This window comes from Lissotriton vulgaris, chromosome 1_1, assembly GCF_964263255.1.
Source record: "Lissotriton vulgaris chromosome 1_1, aLisVul1.2, whole genome shotgun sequence".
In the NCBI taxonomy this organism is placed as follows: domain Eukaryota; kingdom Metazoa; phylum Chordata; class Amphibia; order Caudata; family Salamandridae; genus Lissotriton; species Lissotriton vulgaris.
Window position 1 is genome coordinate 1922381756 of NC_141685.1, and position 19821 is coordinate 1922401576.

General features: G+C 43.0%; 1 protein-coding gene across 2 annotated transcripts in view; it reads left to right on the top strand.

The window, feature by feature from the left end:
* NAV3 (neuron navigator 3) overlaps positions 1–19821 on the top strand; it is a 1035010-nt gene that overhangs the window by 388573 nt on the left and 626616 nt on the right. For both annotated transcript variants that reach the window (XM_086919576.1, XM_086919578.1), the window contains exon 7: positions 2593–2732. In XM_086919576.1, coding sequence (XP_086775702.1) covers positions 2593–2732 — 140 coding nt within the window. The remainder of the gene's footprint in view (positions 1–2592; positions 2733–19821) is intronic.

The window sequence follows — 19821 nt, forward strand, 5'->3', positions numbered from 1 at the left end:
GCAGCAATATATACATAGAACATATCTTTAGCAGCATTTTATTAAGCACACATTTTCTAAAGTGCATAGGGCATAAATCCTAATTGTTAGACTATCTAAATAAAGTACATAATGTGATAGCAGCCAAAGATGAAGTAAATTAGTTATCTTTATCTCCATATTTACTACGATGAAGACAGAGGAAAGGTAATTCACATATTTACAAATAGCAGCATAAATTTAAGGTGCTAATGTGCAAAGTGCAAAGATGCCTCCTCCCAATCTATTGAGATAACATAGTTCATATGGATAAAAATTAGTTCATAGAAATACAGGATCGTATAGCCATTTTTAAAAAGGTACACACACGGTATATTAATCCATCATCTTTAAGCTGTAAGACAGACTTAAAAGCCACATTAAAATCTTTTATGCCTTTAGCTCTAAAAAATGGTATCAGAAGGTACTTACTGTATTTTTGATAGTAGGAACAAAAGAACAGAAAGTGCATTAATGTTGCACAACAAGAGTCTTTAGCAGGAGAACCCACTCAGGATGTTGGGACCTTGAATCAAACATTAGCCAGTGCAGAACACCGTTGACCCCCTGGAGCTTTTTTATTCTTATCTCTTCACTATGATGACCAAAATTCTTCATACCAACTCGTTGGGGCCTCAGTGGTAGAAGCTTTTTAGACATTCTATTGGAGACATTTTTCTGCATGTTTCTGCTGAAAAATGATTCAATTTAAGATAACTTCAAACATCAACTAGAACCCAATAATGTGATCCATGAAATATGCTTATCCATAGGATTATGTATTATCAAGGCCAGCTAAAAAAGAAACAGTCTTCTTATATCCTTTATTTTTATTTACATTTTTACTTTCCTATAGACTTACATTGACTTTAATAGCAGCCAATGATAACTAATGTTCCCATTGACATGTATCTGCAACCATTAACTTTTTTCCTCAATTTTTTCTTTTGCTGTGCTATTACTCCTATTTTCTTTGGTTATTAGTTAATAAATTGGTTTCCAGTTTTAGTATATTGCCATCTCTTGTCCTAATATATTCTTATCCCTGTTCAACCTTCCATGGTTCTATTTGACATATACACATGCTCGCCCTATTGTCCGCATTACATCATGGAGGTTAAGGAAAGAGGTCCACCTAGACCCAGACTTTAGGGCAATGTTGGAAAAACCTTAGTATTTTAGGCATAACTGAGATATCTCATCTCTACTCGCTATTTAATTGGATGTAATGAAGACGGTAATATGTGGATTGTGTCTAAGCAATATATGCAGATCTTCGGCACAACTTAGAGCAGATATTAAAAATTGGAGCTAGGAATATAGCCCAATAAGAGGAGACTCCAGTGAACTCCGAGGGAGCTCAAATATTCTTTACTGAGAAACAGAGATAACTGAGGCCCCTGGATAGTAGATTGGACAGAGACTCCTACAGATCTTTTAGGCAGAGGTTACGTAGAGAAGGAGGCAAATCTGGAGAAAGGCTGTCCTTACTTATTCAGAAGCAACATCCCAGAGACCGATATTGATAATAGTAGATGAACATGGTGTGCAGTGTTTCTCCCAGGAATATATAAGTGGGGTGACCACAAATGCCTTCAGGATTTGTATACACAAAATGCAATAGTCAACTCTGACCATACTCAAGACTACTTAGAAAGAGTTACACTTCTTAGGCTTATACCTGGGGACAGAGATGAACTGGATGCATTACTAACTGACGGCGAAATATGGGTAGTAATATTGAATATGCAGGGGAGAACAAGTCAGATAGTCTTCCAACTGAATATTACAAATGTGACCTGAAAGTACTACTGGATAGACTCCTATGTGTTTGAGAGGAGCTGTCAGCTTATCTTCTGCGACAGCAGGTGTATCTGCAGTAGGAGACCCTAAAAAGACGCCATAAAAAAAAAGGGGGAATGACATTCATTTATAAAAGAGAGGGCTTGATGCCCCCGTTTTAAACCAATCGCATTGATACAGCAACTGGCATACAACAGTCGCAATTGCCAGTTTCAATGAAAACTGATTGATCAAGATTACGTAACTGCTAAACTGAGAAAAAACTTACCAAATGTGAAATATACGTTTCTTCACATTTACGTTTAATGCTATTAACTCAGTGCTTGGAATCACATGACCGTCAACAAACTTCTGCAGACATGGGCCGCCAGAAAGAGTCCCCTCAGCCATTGGTAGGGTGGAGTTGTCAGTAAAGCAGTTTACTTGACCTTGGATTGCCCTTCAGCGCCAGTTCTATCACATTTAGCTGAATTTGCTTTCACTGTTGTAAACTGTTGTTTTGTTTCCAGCATCTGGGGTGCCACCTTATTGACTTTTCTATGCTGTTAATTGATACTGACAGTTATATTTAGTTTAACCCTGTCCACTCACACTGCGCGGTATTGCCGGCTGCAGAAGCAGCGCCCGAGGACTGTGACTGATGACTGTAGAGTGCGTGAAAATTGCCTTTCATTCTCTGATTAAGGTCCTAAAATCAAACCAGCGCTGTAATTTTTTTAATTTACACTTTGTTATGGCTTAGGAAATTAATTGTCGATTTTCCTGTTCCAGACTTCCAGGGCCCTCGAGGGTGCCAGCTGCGGGCAGCAGTGCCAAGGGCCAGGGAGCCTCCAGTTTGAATCGGAGAAGTCAAAGCTTCAACAGCATAGACAAAAACAAGCCGCCGCATTGTGTAAATGGAAGTGAAAAAGGTACGTGCCTCTTTGAAAATACATGAACTCTCCCCTTGTGCCCTTTCATTGGCATGTTCCATCCAATCAGCGTTAATCGTGTTTATTTTATGAAACTTCAGGAATCCTCATCATTCAATTAATTGCTCTACAACATTCTTACTCGCTTTGGTTTCCCAATTCTTCCATTCTGTCTCCTGTGTGATCTGCATATTTGGCGCCCTGTAATGGAAGCTCGCAGCTGGGCACGCTGCCCCACTGCTCTCTGCGTGCACTGACACACAGAGTGGCGTTTATTCACGTCTTTGTGTCTTTCATTTGGAAAAGAAACTAATGAACGCGGCAAGTGTGCCCTCTCGCGCATTCTCCGTCTGTGGGTGGACAAATATGCAATGACCGCTTGTAATGGACAAAGGAGGCCAAACTGCGACGTCAGTAAAGTTTGGCTGAAATGCCAAGTTACCGAGACCCTCCGAAAGCACACATACTTTTCTATACACATACATTCGTTGTATTATATGGGTGTGGCGGTGCACTGTGAAGGCTGCTCTAAGAACACATCGTATAAAACATTGGAACTTTTAGATGAAAACTCACCAGAAAACGGTGTCAAGGAGAAGCTACTAGACTGGAAAGCAGCGTGTGAGGATGATGGAGAGGGGGCGAGCGTTCCGAGGAAAGGTGGGTAGCGCATATGTTGGAAGCAGAACATGCATTCCTCTTGGTCTCTGGGTGTGAACTACTAAAATGTACTGTACGAGCTACTGAGAATGTGCAACGTGCACATGCATATTTGATTGACAACCACAACTTAATTCATCATGCAGTGTATTGTGTAATTTACAACCCAACAGCATGGCGTTGTTTTATACATTATATTTACTTGTGTTCAGTTTTAATAACTGCTACAGCATCGTTAAAAACGTAGGCAACGTGAAGCGTGATAATTCTTGTGACTGGTGATCTTCATATGCGCATGTGGGATAGGCTACCGCGCTATATAAGGTGGACACATATTTTGGGGCATTGTGGTAAAATCAGCTCTTCGGTAGGTATTGGTTTTGTTTAGCTCGTTGTTTAACGTAAGTAAACACTTTACCTATATGGCAATCATACATGGCAACCCTGTAATCTAGCATACAATCTCAGTTGTGCAAAGTTATGAAATATATTTGTCTCTTTGGGTAACAACCAAGTCCTTTCCTGCTCCTTCTTGCTCTGTGAAAAATGCTCTAATAAAGAGTTTGTCTCACTCCACTAGAATGGGCAAAGGAAAAAGATGGGATTAAGTGCATGAACTGTGGCTAAATGTGTTGGTGATCAGAAAGGTTCACATAAATGCTATTGATATCTCCCTTGTGTGCACTAGCCATGCTAGGACTTTGCCTACACGTGAAGTGGCTCCCGGATCAGAGCAACGGCATTAATATGTTCCATATTTTGAGAAGGAATAGGACCTCTGTAGTGAGCCAGCTAGTGGGAGTCTATTCCACAGCACCAGCAGTATTTTGTAAATGTTTTTGCCTCATATCGCAAGATGATTTTGTTTATGCCTGCTTACATTCCGGCTTTGCTTACTTTTAAGATACTCACTTTCTGGGGCTGAAATCTTCAGAGCCCTCGCCTTTCTTCTCTCTCCAGTCATCATCGTTGCTAGTAGTGAATCTCGTACCACATGTCACAACATAGTCATGCTCCAGCAAGAAGTTCTATCTTATGGCAGAAACTTGAGACCAAGAATGAACTCAACATTATCACTGCTGTATCAGTTTATACTTCAGTCAGCAGAGCATTGAATAAATCTAACTAAGTTGCAAGGAAAATGTCTGTTACCTTTCATTACTAGGGCCATTGCTGTCACATTGTTTGGATACAAATTCCCAAGATGTGCTTATGGCTCTGTCAGAATGGGGTATTAATTTGGTAGAGAGGTCTCTACTACTAACTTAATAAACTCTGGCCAGATCAAACCCCACTTCTGAGAGAATTTGTTCTTAACCTATGGTAGCTAGGACATAAGCAACAGCCCATTCCCAGAAAAGTGTGTGCTAAGTTCAAGCAGCAACAACAATTTTAAAGTAAAGAACACAACACAATACCATCTCCAAACCAATTCAGAAAAATATAGAACAATTATATGATAAAAAAGACACCAAGGTCATAAAAATAGGCTAAGAGGAACTGGAGATATGGATCTTTTGAACTTTTAAGCCAAAAAGCGTCTCGAAAAAGTCAAGCACTGTGGAAGGACAAAAGTTTTCAGTGGGCCAAGTTCTAGGCACAATTTCAGAATGACTGCAATGGGGTTAAGGTTGGATTCATCAAGGTGGTTGTCCCAGTTAAACACAGGGCCTGCTTTAGGGTTCAGTGGATGAGTTACTCCATCACAACATGATGGATATACCGTCCGCCATATAACAAGTGCATTTTATTCATTTGCAGTTGTTATATGGCAGATGGAATATTCGTCACGTTTGCGACGGAGTAACCAACGCAACAAACTCTAAATCAGGCCCTTGGTCTCCATCTGCTGAGAAAGATTATTGTAATGAACTCTATGGCCACCAGGTCTCTCTGTAGCCTAATCTCTTTTATGGTCTAGTCCTTCTTAGTCAGCTGGGCCCTCTAGAAGCACGTAGTCCTTCTCCTTTTTGTGTCCCTGAAGCAGAAGTTGGGAGAGCAGTTTCAGAGCGCTAGCAGATTTCAGGAGTACGTGTTTATCCCTCTTCTTCAGGAACCTGGTGTCAGGATTCTTCTTTGAGCATTCCCATCTTATTCAGATGAAGTCCTCCCAGGCTCTGAAAGATTCTGAGGAGGTGATGGTAGAGATGCCAATTTATCCTGTGTATTAGCCAGTGACTAATTCTACTGCCCAATTCTAATAACTGCCACCAACATGGTTTGTCTTTAGCTTCTTGGCCTCTCCCCTGCTGGACAGGGTCAAACCTGTTTTCCCTGGTACTGTGGCTAGAGCCTGTCAAGGAGGGTCTTAGGAATAAATAAGAGAAGCAATCCTTGTCCTCTTCAAGTCCAATGAGCTAGTGCTAAAGATGTCTTTTGTTTCACCAACTGTTCATTACCACGTCCAAATAACTAAGCTCTGCTAAGTGTTAAGCAGCTAACACCAATTGACTTTTTCTGGGTCCAGGGGCAAGCCATTGACCTCTGAGTCATAGCTGTGAACTACCCAGCCAAAGATGTGTAAAGCAGCTCTGGAGGTGTGATGGGTGACAGAAAATATTTCAAGTCAGCTCTGACTCAGGCAATCTGTGGTGCATTTATTTAAAGTTGCTTATCTGCCTCGGATATCTAAAATCACCATTAAGTCAGAGTTTAAAAACTAAGCAGGACATAACTTTAAACATTTTACTAGCCCTTTCCTAAGTGGAGGCGGGAAACAAAGATTTTACTCCCACCTGGGCCTATAAAATCTACCCTAGCCTATAAAGTAAAACAGCTTTGTGTTTTATATCACTGTGAGGCAACACACATTTTGATGTTTAGTATGTTCTATTTTTATATATTAGCACCATGCTCGGTGGGCATACAAGGACATTTTAGAGGTGACATAAATATATATAGCAACAGGCTTCTCCCAAATGCAAAGTTACCACTGCAGTGCATTTAAAATGCCGCCTAGTTCGAGCACAGTGCTGCTGCTGGCCAAAATATATTCTTGTCATATATGTGGCTGGTATTAATAGGCACTGCAATCCACATATGACATTTAACTTTCCAAGTCATGATTTAGAGTGGAAGGACTTTACGACTTTTTAGCGCTGGTATAGCACATAGATTCCTAAAGCCATCCGAGATAGGGTGTAGAAAAAGGCAAAATGTCTGGTGTTACCACGCAGGAAAGGCACATGTCCTACAACTTCTATAAAGTTGTAGCATGTTATCCTCTCTTCTAATCTATCATCTCAAGCGGATCTGGTCATGTCCTTGCAATTGCACTTAGGTTACATGCATCATTTAGGCTGCAATGTCCATGCATATAAAGGCATATTTGAAGTTCACACTTCTAAAAATCGCACCCTTCAACCCCAAACGTTGCTACAATAAATAAAAAAGAAACAATTAAGAAATGGAATCACGTCATTTTAAATTTCATATCTTTATTCATCTGAAGCCATAAAAGTAAAAAAAAAGCACAAAAAAGGATAAAATACATTGTTCATCTAAAATTGAAGGGATTAAAAGGATCCTCACAGTTAACGGGTACACAATTCATAAGATGGAGCAATGGGAACACAGCATGGTGAAAGCATCGATAATACACTGATACAACAAGGACTTCATAACTTTTCCTAATTGCCAATACCCTTCGAATAACATTTTAGAAACGCGTAACAGGTATCTGTAATGTAATGTATAGGCATTTATATAGCGCACTACTTACCCGGAGGGTCCCAAGGCGCTTCGACCGCTGCGAAACCCTTCCTGGCTTCCCTGAGAGATGGTCCCTTAATGGGTATCTCCAGGGTGAGACCAGGCATCCCCGGCGGTCTGGTGGGGCCGTTAGTGAAGATGAGGCAAGCTAATGCCCAGAGTTGCCGAGTGTGATCGCTGATCAGAGTGGGCACCAAGGCAAGAGAATTATCGAGTCCGCTGACCCTGGTCCAGAAACCTGCCACGCCGGGAATCGAACCCTGGTCCCGGGCTGTTCTCTGCTCTCGGGTCTGCCGCCTCTAACCAGTGAGCCACACTACTTCACTACAGAGTTTCTGTAAAAACATCAAGCTCCCTGATGACCTCTTAATGTTATCCACGCAAAAGAGGAACACAAGTAGAGCACCTGGGTTCTGACATGCGCTTTGATTTGCAGCATAATTACAACAACATGGGGGTAATCCGGTGACCATGCACATTGTAAAGGGAAAACAACCGCAGAGTGAATAAAACCAAATCTAAAAAGGTTTAGGCAGCAGCGAAAGGTAGGGTTCATAATCTAGGACATTTAGGGTTCTAGATTACTTGTAATTGAAGCTGTTACATATCTTACAACAGACACTAAAACCCAGGCTCTCTGTAACCTCAGATCCCTACAATGATTGCAAAAGCGTAGTTTAACTTCCTCTTTACATTTTAAAGTAATTGCATGAGAGTTATCAAACAACTCTTTAGAAGACTATTTCTTCAAAAGCTTTAATCAAATATGCGATCTAAGTGATCCGAGCCACCCCATCCAGAGACAAACAATCTGAAATGCAAGATCTTACTATGGCTGCCTCCGTGTTTCCCCAAGTGTTAACCCACAGCAAAAGCAGAGCAAGTTCCATCTGGTCTTCCGCCAAAGGAAGGCCTAGTTGCTCGTGGCGAACAAAAGTAGAGGTCCCCATGGCAACTGCAAGTAACCTATGTTACCAGTGACAACATTGGCTTAGCTCTTCCCATGCTGCTGCATTGCTCTTGTTCCTGTCTTCTTGCCCCCCACCCCCCATTTTTGAGTGCCTTCTTCTTGCTTTTCCCATGTTTTTGCTGTTTTCTCTTTGTCCCTTCCATTTTCTGAGCGCCTTCTCCTTGCTTTTCCTTCGTTCTCATTGCTTTTGTCTTGTTTCCCCCCTTTTTGTGAGTACTTGCTTCTTGATTTCCCCACATTTTCATTACTTTTTCTTTGCTTTTTCCCTTTCTGCTGCTCCTGCCTGCTGCCTTTTTCTGCCTCTACCTAGCCCTTGCCACCTCCTACTGCACTCCTCCCTCCTCCCAGGACCTACTTCATGAGGGGATCAACACGACCCCATTAAGAAGGTCCCAGGCCCAGCTCACCTTGTTCTGCTGCATCGCTCTTGCTCCTGTCTTTTACTTGCTTTGCCCCGTTTTTCGAGTGTGTTCGCCGTGCTTTCCCTTCCTTTCATTGCTTTCTCCTTTTTTCCAATCCATATTTGAGTGCCTTCTCCTTGTTTTCCCTTCATTTTCACTGCTTTCTCCTTGCCTTCACTGCTTTGACCTTACTTTTCCGCACGTTTTTTGAGTGCCTTCTCCTTGCTTTTAAACCCGTTTTGAGTGCCTTCTCCTTGCTTTCCCTTCATTTTCACTGGTTTATTGTTCCCTTCATTTCTTTCTCCTTGCTTTTCCTCACGTTTTTTTAGTGCATTCTCCTTGCTTTCCCTTTGTTTCATTGTTTTCTCCTTGTTGTAAACCCGTTTTTGAGTGCCTTCTCCTTGCTTTCCCTTCATTTTCACTGGTTTTCCCTTACCTTCACTGCTTTCTCCTTGCTTTTCCTCACGTTTTTTGAGTGCCTACTCCCTCATTGAAAAGAAAAGAAAAAAAATAGCAACTCCAGCTCCTTGAGACCATCATGTGTGATTTACTGCACTTTATAAATCCTTGATTGATTGATGCCCTGTAGTAGGGGAATGACCTTGAGCAACTACTGATCCTGTGATCCTGTTAAGGTCATGCCATGAAGAGCTCCACTGCCCGCTTCTAGATTGCATTGGCATGTATGAAGCCGCACTTCTTCCATGACCCAGAGTTGTGATTGCCCTCCAGGAACCAGAGGCAGATGTGGGTTCTGAGAGCAATCACTGTTTGTGGTATTGGTTACATCACTTGAACACTTACACCTTGCGTTGAGAGTGGAGACAAACCGTCAAAAACACTGCAGTATTTACATTTTGTGGAGAAATGTTTCAAGCAGAGCAGCTCAAGTTGTGCATTGAAGGCACAGGAAGAAAGGTACTGACATTCAGTGCAGGGGGGGTGGTACCATATACAGAGTGCTCCATGACATCATGTCCAGGGTGATGCCTGAAGGCATAGGGGCCCTATTTAACCCTGTAAAAGGTAGGGCCGATTTTGACCGATAACCTTTAAGTATTGCCCGGCGTTAGCCGCCTCTCATACCACTAGAGATTATCAAACAAAGAGGCAGGCGCTGGAGACTGGAAGGCAGGAAACAGAAGTTTATTCCGACGGAGCAGAACACGTCAAATCAGACAACAGGGTATCTTCTCGAGGTTATCTAACCGCATCTCTGAGGCCTGGCCTCTTATACACAGGTTTATGGCTTTATTACATGAAACATATCTTTGTCAACACTTTGAAGTACGGAAAGACATCCTCGGAATCCCCGCTTCAAGCCCGTTCCGACACACATTTACAGTAGAAGTCCCCACCCCGATCTCAGTAGGTGATGACTGTCGCGCAGCTGGACATTCCGCCGGTTCCTGGAATGTGTGCGGCCGATCGGATCTCATGTGGTGGGGGCTTTGATCAGTTGTAGATCCTTTGAAGAGGGCAGCTTCCTACTGTATGGGGGCAATAAACCGCATCCGCAGGGCCAGGTGGTGGCCTGGCACCGAGCCGGACAATCGGGCACAGAGGAAAGGGGGTTCATCAAAGGATGCGTGATCATGAAAGGGATGGAGGAAGGTGTTAGCTGGGTACGGGATGTGGCTCCGAGGCAGGGTCGCGCTGAAGGGGGAGGTTTATGGCTCAAGCATGTGAGAGCGGGGGTTGTCAGCATGCGGGGGATGCTTGCGAGGCCAGAGGGAGAGAGAGAAAGACGCGCTGGATATCGGCAGTGGGCAGAGAGGCCATGGCATTCAAAATGGCTGCTACTTACGCGCACATATAAGCCTGAAAAGGGACAAGATGGCGCCGATAATGTTGATGTCGCAAACTAGATTTTAACAACCCAAAGTATCCCGTCTGGCACCTGGGAGATACTTACAATGCAAGTGATCTGCAGGTAGAAGTATCCATCCGAAGTAGGCATATCTAGACAACTATTGCAACATGGTTTGAGCAGTCTTTGCCATCACGCACAACACGAAAACTCTTTCCACCAAGGCCACATACACACACACACACTATCATGCATGTGTGTCCTAGCACCAACCCTTCTGCTTAATTTGGAAAAGAATAAATGCTGGGCCCAAAGTTTTGATTGGAACATCTTGAGAAAAATGCGTCTGCTGCATAGCCCTTTGATTCACCAGCCAAGCTTCAGAAACAATTAAACAACAAGGGGTGGTGATGGACAGAGTTTCTGAATTAAGCAGAATACTCTCACCCAGTCAAGAGATCAGGGCTAGATCCAACACCGTTTTTTAGCTCACTGCACCATCCCAGCTCAGAACCTGGCTATATGCAAATTAGTCTGTTCCTGTCCCAGTGCGTGATGGGAACAGGGCAAACCAAACTACAAAGCCAATTCTTTCACTGGGAAGGAAACAAGCTTCCGGCGACCGGTTTCTGGCATTACAGCCGTCTTCGGCCCGGCTTGCTTGAATCCTGATGGTGCAATGAGTAAGGGACTCACATCTGAGTATACCCTTCCACGCTTATGGTGGACAAAATAATTAAACAACAAGGGGTGGTGATGGACAGAGGCAGAGAGAGAAAGATGCGCTGGCTATCGGCAGTGGGCAGAGAGGCCATGGCATTCAAAATGGCTGCTACTTACGCGCACATATGAGCCTGAAAAGGGACAAGATGGCGCCAATAATGTTGATGTCGCAAACTAGATTTTAACAACCCAAAGTATCCCGTCTGGCACCTGGGAGATACTTACAATGCAAGTGATCTGCAGGTAGAAGTATCCATCCGAAGTAGGCATATCTAGACAACTATTGCAACATGGTTTGAGCATTCTCTGCCATCACGCACAACACCAAAACTCTTTCCACCAAGGCCACATACACACACACACACTATCATGCATGTGTGTCCTAGCACCAACCCTTCTGCTTAATTTGGAAAAGAATAAATGCTGGGCCCAAAGTTTTGATTGGAACATCTTGAGAAAAGTGCGTCTGCTGCATAGCCCTTTGATTCACCAGCCAAGCTTCAGAAACGACACCTGAGCTCCCAGCGTCTGCCTTGCCTTCATCTGTTGCTCCCTTTCTGCCTGCGAGTACCATTTCATTTTGTACTGGAGTTTCAAGTCTAGTGCAGTCATACATGTTTTATACAATACTTATGACAATATGAGAAGGGGGTTGTGCTGCTGGGTTGAGGTGCATTCTGTGGTTTTCTTCAGTCAGGGCTGACGTCAGTGCTTAATTTGAGCCAGAGGCTGCTGGTGAGGGCCACCAGCACTTATTATTGAGGACAGACTCTTGTTTTTGGCGACAGACGCTTATTTTTCTGCATTAGACATTTCCTGTGAGCAAGAGAAGGAAAAACAAAGTGTAAATAAGGAGGAAAAGAGAGGCGGAAAAACTGTTACACAGGGAGAAAGCAGAAATCTGAAAAGAGTAAGATAAAGGGCATCAGGGTGTCTGGTAGAGGATTAAAGAGGCATGAGTTGAATGCAAAACTATCAGCCTTGGTAATTGGTGCACCAACATTTTAATGCTCCAGCCACTGTTTGCTGACCACAGCTTTGAGCATTGGCTCTCTTTCTTTCACAAATTAAGCACTGATTTAAGTAGAAGTAAATGGCACTTTCGGAATTAAATACCTTTAAGACTCCCATGTGTGTTTCAAAGTTTTGAAAGTGAAGGGCATTGCTGTCAGGTAACATTGTCATGTGTGATACCACCATCCAGGCATGGCTTTCTCTCCATCAGCACTTTGCAAGAATAGATTTTTCAGCCCATTTTTCCAATGCTATAAACAAAACTACAGGTTTAAGGATGGAATGTGATGTTCATCAGAAAGGGAGAACTGTCTAAAGAATTCTAAAAGTTGGCCCACTTGGCAGTTATGGAAGGCAGTGATGTATTTGGAAAGAACTGAAGTGCATCACGAACCTCTGATATTGGCCCAAGCACTGCAATACCAAGGTGTGCTGTGGTTCAGGTTCCTGGACTGGAATAGCAGGAGGTGCTGATGTTGGTCCTGTACTGGAATTACAAGCAGAATGTTACTGAGATGCACTGATAAACATTATTTAACCCCTTAAGTGCTGCGTCGGTGCGTTGGCCGACGGCGGCACTACCTCCCCAGTGCTGCGCACGACCATTGGACGTCCATTCAGCACTGGTTCCAATGGACAGCGCAGCACTGGGGAGGGATGTTTACTAGCATCTATGAGGTTAATGGTCGCAGCAATGGAGAAAAACGCTGGGGAACTAGACAAAGAAGGCACCTGGAATATGGAGGAGGTGAGGGGATCATTAACTGGACAGAAACTGTTTATTGATTAACTAGTCTTAATAACACACCTCCTCTGAGTTATACTAAGGTGCTGTACAGAAAAACCAATTTTATTCTAGGGAATGTGCAAGCTTCGGAGGAGGTGAATGGGTCTTGGTCTGAGTGGGGACCCAGGATTACTGTGACTATTGTGAACACTACCCTCTGGAGCTCCCTCAGGGGCACCATGTATCTACTAAATAAGTAGGCACTCGTTTAAGAAAGGTTATTATGATAGTGTATGTGTGGCATTGTATAAATGATTACATATATAACCAGGCAACATCACAAAATAAAATGATGGACAGAGTGTTGAAACTTTTCAAACACTTACCCACATTCACAGATCTTGGTTTAATCCATCGTTATTTTGTGTGCCATGTCACCCCAGTTTGGACACTGTGGTATGTAAATCAGTCTTGACCCTGCTCCCCATAGCCCGTACTGCCAAGCCAGGCTCTCCCTGGTCCGGAAACAAGCATCCTGGGATCGGTTTTGGGGTATCATCCCTCATTATCCAGGCTAACTTGAATCCAGCGATGTAGCGAGCAAGGGTCCCACATCTGGGAATACCCTTAGCCACTTAGGAAGCACATTGTAACATCACAAAATAAAATGATGGACAGAGTGTTGAAACTTTTGACAGACTCACCCCAGTCACAGATCTGGGTTAAATCATCCTTATTTTGCTCCCCACGTCACCCCAGTTCCGACCCAGTCATATGCAAATCATTCTTGATCCTGCTCCCCATGGTAACAGTCCAGCCCGAACTGCCAAGGCACTTCCTCACTGGACAAGAAGCATCCTGAGACAGGTTTCAGGGTATCACCCCTCAACAGCCACCCTTTCCCAAAAGGGTATTAATAGGGACATGCTGATCCTGATAAAAGTCACTGGATTGGAGTACGTGGCAGAAACTGGTTAATCATAACTAACGGCCAAGGAGTGACAGTAACTCCAACTAGTCTGTTTTCCCGAGTTTTTAACCTGGTCAGACGGACCATTGAAAAAATACTTATTTGGGCACTGCCTATGCATTTTTAAATATTACCTCATTTAGATCCCATACCTCTTTTCCTTACAAAAGTGCTCCCTTGCAAGGAAAGAGGCTGCAGCATGCCCGACCCTCAGAGGGCCAGGAGGTAGTTGATGACGAAAAAATTCACTGTTTGACATTCAGTGAATGAGAGTTTCTTTAGGGAAAAATTCTGTCCTCTTTACATAGTGGGCCTGCCCCAGATGACTTGAGGTTGACTCTTTCTGATTGTGACACTGCATAAGAGGAGGGTGGGTTATGACCTCTTTTTCCCTTTCTGATTTTTACATCTACGAAATGTTATACAACTGACAAGTTCAGAAACATTATGAATAATAATATGCAGAACTGAGAAAAAAAGGTACTCGGAGAATAAAAAGTCATTCACATACATTACTTTTTGGATGCATTCATTTTACACATTCTGTGCACTGCATACATTGTCTGATAGGAGCCATGACTTCTGCCTTGGGCTGCAACATCCAGTACAATCAAGGTCAGGCTGCACCTCCCTTTTAAGGGGTGAATGCAGTAGATGCAGGTCTGTAATTTGGAAAGGTGCCTCAGGCAAACACTTTCCTTTGAAAAGAGTTAAGAAAACACAGTTTAGCTCTGGGGAATGTTCCATAAGAACAGTTCCCCCATTCTGGAGGGTGCAGGAACCTCGTCGTTGTCATTGGCAACAATGTAAGAAGCACAGGTAGGTGTGGATGCTGCAGGAAAACAGGTCTGATTAGTGACAGGGGTGCCCAGGAAGCATAGGTCTTTCTATGCAGGGTGGGGAAGGCACAGACCTGCTCTACTGTAAATGCCAAGTAATGAAAGAATAATGCTGTTAGTCTGAACAAACAAACAATCCTCTATGCTTGAATGCTTCCATTTTTAATTATTGTCACGGAAAGCATTACCTAGAGGCATCAAGTCTTACCAGCTTTAAAACACTAACTTTACCATGAATGTCTTATAAATAGTCTCCATGATGCCGTTCAAGTAATGTTTCACAATAGGTCAGGGGCTACATGGGTCACTTTTTCTGGGTGCCCAGACCTATTTTTGTTCCCATCTTCTCATGAGCATATCCCACATAATTGTATAGATAAGGAAAAAGGCGTGACTAAACATCTCGTAGAATGATATGAAAAGCAGTCCGAGGCTGTGGGCAGGTGCAGCACACCGTTCTTACCACATTTCTGCTCTCTGCGTCTCACTAGGCCCATCTGGGTCTTTATGGGAGACTACAATGCCCTGGGCCCAAAGGGTGCAGACAGAGAACTTAGCTGAAACTTTGTGTTCTCGTTTTTCTGCAACCGATTTGAGCACTTATGAAGTATCATATTTTGCTTCCAGGGTTCTCCCATTTCATCTTGGTAATTATGCAGAAGCTAAGTGCTAAGTTGGTTTGCATTAGCCCAACGCTGTTCACGCTGAAGGCAGTGAGCAGACTGCAGAAGCCTTAGTGATTGGTCTCAGTGCAGCCGTGCCCAGGTCCAGTTGCTACTGCTGTTCGGGGTTTGCAGCTGTGCAACTGTCTACCAAAGGGACCTTTTTTTGCATTTTGGTACCTGCTTCACCTTAGTGTGGAAACAACCCATCACTAAATGCCTGCCCTCACTACTGCTCGAAAATGGGCATACTACCAGCAGAGGAGTGATTAAGGGGGTTGCCCTATTGTCCCTCTCAGTGTAGGCTGTGACCTGACCAGTGTTAATGCCACTTCCAGCAAACTATGGTGGATGGGAACATCTTGCTAAAGGTCTCTCTTCATATTTTAATATTTATTATTTTTTCTTTTTCCTTATCACATGATTCTAAAGAGACTGTGAAAGCTGTCTCTAGGCCAGTAGATAAATCAAGTTATATATTTCAGAATGAAAAGTCAACTAAACGTGCTTACGTAGCATTCATCTTAATCTGTACCAGCAATTATAGAGTTCTCTGAACTCTGTAGCATATTTACTTTTGAAAAAACAATTTTTCCTTAATTTCCCCTGGTAGTGTACTGTATTGTATTACAACTGCATTTCTACAGTGCTTCATGCTCCTGATCATCGCACACTAAGAACAGGTGTTCACTTGGTAGTCATTTTCAAACACAATGTGATTACACAAACTTTTTTCTGTGCAGACATAATCTGTATAGAATACGTTATAATAGAACAGACATATATTCTGATAAGACTTAATCTTATCACAAGCTCAAATAAAATTCTGACAACCAGTTTTCCATAATTTCTTTATCCAATTCGATTCAGCCAACCGAAATTTTATTTAGAAATACATGAAAAAACGATTCTCATCACATATATGATGAAGGGAGTGTTGGAAAGACTTGTAAAAACATCCCAAGTGTAAAAACCAGACCAGACAAAGAAAAAGAGTCACATGGGTGAGTACGAACAATACATTGGTTTCTCTCGGGCAACAGCCAGCCCTTCTTTCAATCATGAGATACAAAAAGTAAATACACAATGTGTTTATTGGACACAACAACGGTCTGTCTCCTTTAAATGTCTACGAGGTTTCAACCCTAATTGGGGATGCTAGGGTCTCATCAGGACTGAAGAATAACCTGGAAGACTAAGAGGATAGCAAAAATTAGTGAGTAGGCTGACAAGGCAGAGTGTAGCAAATAACAGATGAGAAGTGAAGGCTACATACTGGTTGTGTTGCTGGATAGTGGTCTCTCTTATTACTGGTAAACCAAAGCTCATTACACACGGTATAATGTGTGCTGACCTATACAGGCAACACAGCCGGTCCTGTGTGGAGGATTTGTGTTGAGGAAGGCCCACCATTGTAGATACAATGCGTTCTTCAAAGAAATGGGAACAGGGCATTTAAGTCAGTGTCTCATAAAAACATTTTGTCAAGTAATTGTGAAAGAACGTACACTTCTTACCAGTGTACACTGTAAAAGCTGTGGTCGAATGAGGGTACATTTCCTACAAAAATAGTTGAGAATGGCCTAATGGAACAAAAAACCTTATTAATTAGGGCAAGACTCATTCATAATGTGTTTTAACAATATGGGCACAAAGTACTATTCTTATCCTAAACGGAGAAGGATAGTCCATGCACAGTTACAGAATGACGATCTCCCAATTACAGATCCAGGGCCTGTCAATAAAGAACCCACCGGCGGGACCGAGCTGGAAGAAATAGAGGAAGACACTCCATCGCGCTACATTCTCCAAGAGAGGCGTAGCTGTGGGCATGTCATGGGGCATGGCCACTTGGTGAAGGAAAGCCTTTAAAGGAGATCATGGAATGGTGAGAAATACACTAAAACGTACAACAATAAAAAGCACCTGAAGCTACATACAGGATAAATAGGACCAAGACAGGCTTGTTGGGAGTTATTGTGAACAAATACATGAAAAATTAGGCAATAATAAATCGGGCCAGAATCGGGGCTCAAACCAGCACCGTCAGCACAAGAGTGCAGTAGCTCAAACTGATACCCACCGTTGAATAATGTGTTTAATGTTACCTAACTGTTTTTTGACAAAATGCTGTAAAGCGCTCCGATACCTTCGGGTCTGGCCAGCGCTATAGAAACCTCCAAAAATAAAGAAATAAAAATAAGAGCTAAACCCTAACAAGTGGCTCTTCTAAGAGGCGATAGGGAATGCTGCATTGTAGATTTGGAAGACTCCTGCTATTAATGATAACACCAATAGTCAGGGCAACCATAGTTTTGTGCAAAATTGCATGTTTGAATCATGTTGAGCGCAACTTGGAGAAAATAAATACGAAAAAACACAATTAAAAAACATTAGGGTGCCAATTGACAGCTTCGGTGATGGTGATCGAATACAGCAATAATAATGAATTCTTTTATAGTCCTAGTCCTGTCAGAAAGTAATACAAAGTGAATGACAAAAGCCAAGGTTTTCATGAACTCACTGATGACTTAGAAAAACAGAGATTATTGCAAATGAATACATGAAGAATCAGACAATAATAAATACAAATAAAATGGGCCAGAATCGGGGATTGAAACGGCACTGTCAGTGCAAGGGTCGCATAGAATAAAGTGAAGAGCTAATCCCTGACCAGCAGCTCTTCAACAATACAGCATTCCCTCTTTCCTCTTAGAAGAGGTACTTGTAAGTGTTTAGCTTTTTCCTTTGTGCTAAAGCACTCTTGAGCTGATGGTGCCGATTTGAGTTACATGAGCCTTTTCTGAACTAATGAGGTTTTCTGTTCCATTAGGCCATTCCCAACTATCTTTGCTGGAACTTTACCCTCATTCGACCATGGCTTTAATATCTGTAAGGATTGTACATTCTTTCACAATCTCTTGACAAAATGTTTTTATGATACACTGACTTAATGCCCTGTTCTAATTTAGAACTGTTAATCTTGGCATCTTTGGCATGGTTCTGGAGAATTTATACCTCTACCTCCTGTATTTTTGATGCTGTGCTGGATTTAGTTTTTGCTGGCTTGGATGCTTTGGGCACTTTGCAACTGCTGATCAGTGTCAAAGTGCAAGTGCTCCCTGTGTAAATTGTTATTACAATTGGTTCTTCCTGATTAGCATATTGGATTTACTGGTAAGTCCCTAGTAAAGTGCACTAAGTGTGCCAGGACCTGCAAATCAAATGCTACTAGAGGGCCTTCAGCACTGATTGTGCCACCTACATGAGTATCCCTGAAAAGGTGTCTCACACCTGCCACTTTTGTGTCTGTGAGCAGTTTTAAACTGCCATGTCAACCTTGCAAGTGCACCACTTGCCAGGCCCTAACCTCCTCTTTTCTTACATGTAAAACATCTATATGGCAGGCCCATGGTACCCCAATGGGCAGGGTGCAGTGTATGTGAAAGGTAGGACATGTACTGGTGTGTGTGATATGCTAGATAGTGAAATACTGCCAACTTCGTTTTTCATTACTGAAAGGCAATCTGCCCCATATGATAGAATGGGAGATACTTTGTAACATCTTATAAGTATAACTTCCATTGGGACAAGATTGAGAAATAAAGTTTAGTCTCTCTGAACTCAGAATTTAATAACACATCTTTTTAGTAAAGATGTTTTTTAAATTATGTGTTTGAAAAGGCTACTTTTAGAGAGTAGGCATTTTCGTGTTTAACCATTCTGTGGGCCTCTGCCTGTTTGTGGATTGACTACCTGGCTTTGGAGTGACATGGGCTAGGGATGTGTATTCACAGTAGACAGCCATTGGGGGGTTGAGGTGTGCCTGGCCCTTCCTGTATGACTTACAGCTGAGTTGAATATGGCTTAGCTGCATTTAGAGTAGTGGGGGGGGGGGTAGATTTCCTTGCACCTGAATAGGACCTGTCTCCCTTGCACATTGCTGTATCCACCCCCTATGGTTATACTGCACCAGTGATGACTGAATTGATTTGAACTGGAATCAGAGACCCTTGCACAAAGAGAGCAAAGACAAACTGGGGTATAAGTAGGACACCTTAAATCCACGAATTTTAGATCACTTCTGGACTCAAGAAGAAACTTTGCCAAGGAGAAGAGCTGAAGAGCTGTGAGGTGGAGGAGTACTGCCCCTTTGCTGTGTGCTGTGTGAGGTTGGCCTACAGCTGCTGTTTCTGCCGAGGAAAAGACAAAGACTGGAACTTTGCTTTGAACCTGCTTGAAGAAGAATCTCCAAGGGCCTGTGTGTGCTGGCCTCCTCTTCTGAAGTCTCAGGGACACAAAGACTTCACGTCCAGCTCCCCCGAACTCTGCTGCTGAGAGGTCTGACCCGCCAGGAGGTGCCTGTTCCAGTTTTGGGCCTCTGGAGGTTCCTGCTGTTGGGAGCTGGAAAAGACCTGAAGAACTAAGAAAATCGACGCATTGCTCTTCTTGCGGCTGTCCTTTCCGATGCAGCACCACCGTGCGAGAAGAATCTCCATTAATCACTGCGTCACTGATGAAGCAGCTCCTGTTGTGGCTGCAAGAACCAATACATTGTGGGATCAATGCTGAAGAAATGGACGCAGCGCTGCTTGTCGCCGC